Here is a 7,113-nt window from a genome sequence, read left to right on the forward strand (position 1 = left end):
AAGGAAACCTCCATAAGCTGGTCATTAAGGAAGATGTGCTGCATAGAAAGACTGCTGAAGTTCAGACCTTCTGACACTGAACCTGTTCAGTGATTTTAACACGCAGATGTTTTAAGGTGTCTGTCACTGACCTGCTGTCTGTCAGTGACCTGTTGTCTGTCACTGACCTGCTGTCTGTCAGTGACCTGCTGTCTGTCAGTGACCTGTTGTCTGTCAGTGACCTGCTGTCTGTCAGTGACCTGTTGTCTGTCAGTGACCTGTTGTTTGTCAGTGACCTGTTGTCTGTCAGTGACCTGTTGTCTGTCAGTGACCTGCTGTCTGTCAGTGACCTGTTGTTTGTCAGTGACCTGTTGTCTGTCAGTGACCTGTTGTCTGTCAGTGACCTGCTGTCTGTCACTGACCTGCTGTCTGTCAGTGACCTGCTGTCTGTCAGTGACCTGTTGTTTGTCAGTGACCTGCTGTCTGTCAGTGACCTGTTGTTTGTCAGTGACCTGTTGTCTGTCAGTGACCTGTTGTTTGTCAGTGACCTGTTGTCTGTCAGTGACCTGTTGTCTGTCACTGACCTGCTGTCTGTCAGTGACCTGCTGTCTGTCAGTGACCTGTTGTTTGTCAGTGACCTGTTGTTTGTCAGTGACCTGCTGTCTGTCAGTGACCTGTTGTCTGTCAGTGACCTGCTGTCTGTCACTGACCTGCTGTCTGTCACTGACCTGCTGTCTGTCAGTGACCTGCTGTCTGTCAGTGACCTGTTGTCTGTCAGTGACCTGTTGTCTGTCACTGACCTGCTGTCTGTCAGTGACCTGTTGTCTGTCACTGACCTGCTGTCTGTCAGTGACCTGCTGTTTGTCAGTGACCTGTTGTCTGTCACTGACCTGCTGTCTGTCAGTGACCTGCTGTCTGTCAGTGACCTGCTGTCTGTCAGTGACCTGTTGTTTGTCAGTGACCTGTTGTTTGTCAGTGACCTGTTGTCTGTCAGTGACCTGTTGTCTGTCAGTGACCTGTTGTTTGTCAGTGACCTGTTGTCTGTCACTGACCTGCTGTCTGTCAGTGACCTGTTGTCTGTCACTGACCTGCTGTCTGTCAGTGACCTGTTGTCTGTCAGTGACCTGCTGTCTGTCAGTGACCTGCTGTCTGTCAGTGACCTGTTGTTTGTCAGTGACCTGTTGTCTGTCAGTGACCTGTTGTCTGTCAGTGACCTGCTGTCTGTCAGTGACCTGTTGTCTGTCAGTGACCTGCTGTCTGTCAGTGACCTGTTGTCTGTCAGTGACCTGTTGTCTGTCAGTGACCTGTTGTCTGTCAGTGACCTGTTGTTTGTCAGTGACCTGTTGTCTGTCACTGACCTGCTGTCTGTCAGTGACCTGCTGTCTGTCAGTGACCTGCTGTCTGTCAGTGACCTGTTGTTTGTCAGTGACCTGTTGTTTGTCAGTGACCTGTTGTCTGTCAGTGACCTGTTGTTTGTCAGTGACCTGCTGTTTGTCAGTGACCTGTTGTCTGTCAGTGACCTGTTGTTTGTCAGTGACCTGCTGTCTGTCAGTGACCTGTTGTCTGTCAGTGACCTGCTGTCTGTCAGTGACCTGCTGTCTGTCAGTGACCTGTTGTCTGTCAGTGACCTGTTGTTTGTCAGTGACCTGTTGTTTGTCAGTGACCTGCTGTCTGTCAGTGACCTGTTGTCTGTCAGTGACCTGTTGTCTGTCAGTGACCTGCTGTCTGTCAGTGACCTGTTGTTTGTCAGTGACCTGCTGTCTGTCAGTGACCTGCTGTCTGTCAGTGACCTGTTGTCTGTCAGTGACCTGTTGTCTGTCAGTGACCTGCTGTCTGTCAGTGACCTGCTGTCTGTCAGTGACCTGCTGTTTGTCAGTGACCTGCTGTCTGTCAGTGACCTGCTGTTTGTCAGTGACCTGTTGTCTGTCAGTGACCTGTTGTTTGTCAGTGACCTGCTGTCTGTCAGTGACCTGCTGTCTGTCAGTGACCTGCTGTCTGTCAGTGACCTGCTGTTTGTCAGTGACCTGTTGTCTGTCAGTGACCTGTTGTTTGTCAGTGACCTGCTGTTTGTCAGTGACCTGCTGTTTGTCAGTGACCTGTTGTTTGTCAGTGACCTGCTGTCTGTCAGTGACCTGTTGTCTGTCAGTGACCTGCTGTCTGTCAGTGACCTGCTGTCTGTCAGTGACCTGTTGTCTGTCAGTGACCTGCTGTCTGTCAGTGACCTGTTGTCTGTCAGTGACCTGCTGTCTGTCAGTGACCTGTTGTCTGTCAGTGACCTGTTGTTTGTCAGTGACCTGCTGTCTGTCAGTGACCTGTTGTCTGTCAGTGACCTGCTGTCTGTCAGTGACCTGCTGTCTGTCAGTGACCTGCTGTCTGTCAGTGACCTGCTGTCTGTCAGTGACCTGTTGTCTGTCAGTGACCTGTTGTTTGTCAGTGACCTGCTGTCTGTCAGTGACCTGTTGTCTGTCAGTGACCTGTTGTCTGTCAGTGACCTGTTGTTTGTCAGTGACCTGCTGTCTGTCAGTGACCTGTTGTCTGTCAGTGACCTGCTGTCTGTCAGTGACCTGTTGTCTGTCAGTGACCTGTTGTCTGTCAGTGACCTGTTGTCTGTCAGTGACCTGTTGTTTGTCAGTGACCTGTACGGGTCATGTGACCTGTTGTCTGTCAGTGACCTGTTGTCTGTCAGTGACCTGTTGTCTGTCAGTGACCTGCTGTCTGTCAGTGACCTGTTGTCTGTCAGTGACCTGTTGTCTGTCAGTGACCTGTTGTTTGTCAGTGACCTGCTGTCTGTCAGTGACCTGCTGTTTGTCAGTGACCTGTTGTCTGTCAGTGACCTGTTGTCTGTCAGTGACCTGCTGTCTGTCAGTGACCTGTTGTTTGTCAGTGACCTGTACGGGTCATGTGACCTGTTGTCTGTCAGTGACCTGCTGTCTGTCAGTGACCTGTTGTCTGTCAGTGACCTGCTGTCTGTCAGTGACCTGCTGTCTGTCAGTGACCTGCTGTCTGTCAGTGACCTGCTGTCTGTCAGTGACCTGTTGTCTGTCAGTGACCTGCTGTCTGTCAGTGACCTGCTGTCTGTCAGTGACCTGTTGTCTGTCAGTGGCCTGTTGTTTGTCAGTGACCTGTTGTCTGTCAGTTACCTGTTGTCTGTCAGTGACCTGTTGTCTGTCAGTGACCTGTTGTCTGTCAGTGACCTGTTGTCTGTCAGTGACCTGTTGTTTGTCAGTGACCTGCTGTCTGTCAGTGACCTGTTGTCTGTCAGTGACCTGCTGTCTGTCAGTGACCTGTTGTCTGTCAGTGACCTGTTGTCTGTCAGTGACCTGCTGTCTGTCAGTGACCTGTTGTCTGTCAGTGACCTGCTGTCTGTCAGTGACCTGTTGTCTGTCAGTGACCTGCTGTCTGTCAGTGACCTGTTGTCTGTCAGTGACCTGTTGTCTGTCAGTGACCTGCTGTCTGTCAGTGACCTGTTGTCTGTCAGTGACCTGCTGTCTGTCAGTGACCTGCTGTCTGTCAGTGACCTGCTGTCTGTCAGTGACCTGCTGTCTGTCAGTGACCTGTTGTTTGTCAGTGACCTGTTGTCTGTCAGTGACCTGTTGTCTGTCAGTGACCTGTTGTCTGTCAGTGACCTGTTGTCTGTCAGTGACCTTTGTTTGTCAGTGACCTGTTGTCTGTCAGTGACCTGCTGTCTGTCAGTGACCTGTTGTCTGTCAGTGACCTGCTGTCTGTCAGTGACCTGTTGTCTGTCAGTGACCTGCTGTCTGTCAGTGACCTGCTGTCTGTCAGTGACCTGTGTCTGTCAGTGACCTTGTTCTGTCAGTGACCTGCTGTCTGTCAGTGACCTGTTGTCTGTCAGTGACCTGCTGTCTGTCAGTGACCTGTTGTCTGTCAGTGACCTGTTGTCTGTCAGTGACCTGCTGTCTGTCAGTGACCTGTTGTCTGTCAGTGACCTGCTGTCTGTCAGTGACCTGCTGTCTGTCAGTGACCTGCTGTCTGTCAGTGACCTGCTGTCTGTCAGTGACCTGTTGTTGTCAGTGACCTGTTGTCTGTCAGTGACCTGTTGTCTGTCAGTGACCTGTTGTCTGTCAGTGACCTGTTGTCTGTCAGTGACCTGTTGTCTGTCAGTGACCTGTTGTCTGTCAGTGACCTGTTGTCTGTCAGTGACCTGTTGTCTGTCAGTGACCTGCTGTCTGTCAGTGACCTGTTGTCTGTCAGTGACCTGCTGTCTGTCAGTGACCTGCTGTCTGTCAGTGACCTGTTGTCTGTCAGTGACCTGCTGTCTGTCAGTGACCTGCTGTCTGTCAGTGACCTGTGTCTGTCAGTGACCTGCTGTCTGTCAGTGACCTGTGTCTGTCAGTGACCTGTTGTCTGTCAGTGACCTGTTGTCTGTCAGTGACCTGTTGTCTGTCAGTGACCTGTTGTCTGTCAGTGACCTGTTGTCTGTCAGTGACCTGTTGTCTGTCAGTGACCTGCTGTCTGTCAGTGACCTGTTGTCTGTCAGTGACCTGCTGTCTGTCAGTGACCTGCTGTCTGTCAGTGACCTGCTGTCTGTCAGTGACCTGTTGTCTGTCAGTGACCTGTTGTCTGTCAGTGACCTGCTGTCTGTCAGTGACCTGTTGTCTGTCAGTGACCTGTTGTCTGTCAGTGACCTGCTGTCTGTCAGTGACCTGTTGTCTGTCAGTGACCTGTTGTCTGTCAGTGACCTGCTGTCTGTCAGTGACCTGTTGTCTGTCAGTGACCTGCTGTCTGTCAGTGACCTGTTGTCTGTCAGTGACCTGCTGTCTGTCAGTGACCTGTTGTCTGTCAGTGACCTGCTGTCTGTCAGTGACCTGCTGTCTGTCAGTGACCTGTTGTCTGTCAGTGACCTGTTGTCTGTCAGTGACCTGTTGTCTGTCAGTGACCTGTTGTTTGTCAGTGACCTGCTGTCTGTCAGTGACCTGCTGTCTGTCAGTGACCTGTTGTCTGTCAGTGACCTGCTGTCTGTCAGTGACCTGCTGTCTGTCAGTGACCTGTTGTCTGTCAGTGACCTGCTGTCTGTCAGTGACCTGTTGTTTGTCAGTGACCTGCTGTCTGTCAGTGACCTGTTGTCTGTCAGTGACCTGCTGTCTGTCAGTGACCTGTTGTCTGTCAGTGACCTGTTGTCTGTCAGTGACCTGTTGTCTGTCAGTGACCTGCTGTCTGTCAGTGACCTGTTGTCTGTCAGTGACCTGCTGTCTGTCAGTGACCTGCTGTCTGTCAGTGACCTGTTGTCTGTCAGTGACCTGTTGTCTGTCAGTGACCTGTTGTCTGTCAGTGACCTGTTGTTTGTCAGTGACCTGCTGTCTGTCAGTGACCTGCTGTCTGTCAGTGACCTGTTGTCTGTCAGTGACCTGCTGTCTGTCAGTGACCTGTTGTCTGTCAGTGACCTGTTGTCTGTCAGTGACCTGTTGTCTGTCAGTGACCTGCTGTCTGTCAGTGACCTGTTGTCTGTCAGTGACCTGCTGTCTGTCAGTGACCTGCTGTCTGTCAGTGACCTGTTGTCTGTCAGTGACCTGCTGTCTGTCAGTGACCTGTTGTCTGTCAGTGACCTGCTGTCTGTCAGTGACCTGCTGTCTGTCAGTGACCTGTTGTCTGTCAGTGACCTGTTGTCTGTCAGTGACCTGCTGTCTGTCAGTGACCTGTTGTTTGTCAGTGACCTGTTGTCTGTCAGTGACCTGTTGTTTGTCAGTGACCTGCTGTCTGTCAGTGACCTGTTGTTTGTCAGTGACCTGTTGTCTGTCAGTGACCTGCTGTCTGTCAGTGACCTGTACGGGTCATGTGACCTGCTGTGTTCAGGTGGACGTGGACCACTCGGAGCTGGAGGACGCTCGCTGGTTCTCTCTGGATGAGATCACCTGTGCTCTGCAGGTGAAGGCTCCGCCCAGGAGAGGCGACCCCCCCGCCATCTGGCTGCCGCCGCCACACGCCGTCGCAAACCGCCTCATCAGGGAGTGGGCGGACCGCCAGCGCCACGGAAAGGACGGACCGTAGCATCCAATCAGAGCTCAGAGGAGGTGGCCACACGTGTTCCTGACACGTCTGATGTGTTCCTGATGTTCTCCTTTTGTGATCCCAGCATGTCCTTAATGTGTTTCTGACATGTTACCAGTATGTTCCCAATATGTTCTTCACACGTTCTTCAGGTGGTCCCAGTGAGTCCTTCACATGTTCTTCACATGTTCCTGACATGTTCCTGACACGTTCTTCACGTCAGCAGGTGCTGCTCATAGAGAACCTTTGTGTTCTCTGATTGAACCCTGAAGATCTCCTCCTCAGAGCTCTGAGACGACTGATGAGAAACAAACACAACTGGTTCCACATGTTCCTGAATCAGGACTGACAATCATGTGACCCTCAGCCTTCATCATGTGTAGGACCAGGACCAGGACCGGGACCGGGACCGGCTGCAGCCTGTGAGGATCCGAGTTGTCAGGTTTCCTCAGAGCAGCAGCAGGTTTATGAAGGAACGTTGAGAACTCGTCCTGGTTCTGTATGTTGAGGTTCTGTGTGTTCTCCACAGAAGAACCTGTCTGTTAGTTTCCTCCAGCAGTCTGAACACAAACAGATGTTTAATTTTCTTTGATCTTCTGAATGCTTTCATGTGGTTTCAATGAAGAGTATTTTAAATAATTTATGACAAACGTCAGTAATAATTTCTGTGTAAAACATGGAACTACCTCTGAGTTATTTACCGTCTGATCTGAACACTTCAATAAAACATGGAGAGATTTTAAAAAGCTGCTTTTGGTTTCAAAAGACTGATGGAAAAAAACTCAAATCAGCAGAAAAGCATTTAAAACCCAACAGTTCCAGAAGAAGTGGAAGAGAACATTTATTTATGAGAGTCCTGTCTCTTCTTCTTCTGTGGTGTTTTTATTCAGGATGTCTCGACTCCAGGCAGCGAACAGAAGAAATGTGGAAATAAAAAGCAGGAAACAGAGAAAGGTTGTGGTCATTAAATGAAGAATATGTTGAACATGTTTAGTGACAGAAATCTGCTAAAAACAATAAAAACACAAAGAGCAGCTTCAAACGACAACACGATAAAGACTAGATGTTCTCCTGGTTCTGTGGAACACTTTTAGAATTCTGTGGTTGATAGAAAACATCAGCCTCATG

General features: G+C 50.4%; 1 protein-coding gene across 1 annotated transcript in view; it reads left to right on the plus strand.

Annotated features, from left to right (window-relative positions):
- The window catches only part of LOC110968406 (nudix (nucleoside diphosphate linked moiety X)-type motif 13), a 14,182-nt gene extending 7,447 nt beyond the window's left edge, over positions 1-6,735 (plus strand). The window contains exon 10 of the mRNA XM_051939049.1: positions 5,791-6,735. Coding sequence (XP_051795009.1) covers positions 5,791-5,985 — 195 coding nt within the window. The 3' untranslated portion in view covers positions 5,986-6,735. The remainder of the gene's footprint in view (positions 1-5,790) is intronic.
- Positions 6,736-7,113: the final 378 nt, after the last annotated feature.

Source organism: Acanthochromis polyacanthus, chromosome 19, assembly GCF_021347895.1.
Source record: "Acanthochromis polyacanthus isolate Apoly-LR-REF ecotype Palm Island chromosome 19, KAUST_Apoly_ChrSc, whole genome shotgun sequence".
NCBI classification, from domain to species: Eukaryota; Metazoa; Chordata; class Actinopteri; family Pomacentridae; genus Acanthochromis; species Acanthochromis polyacanthus.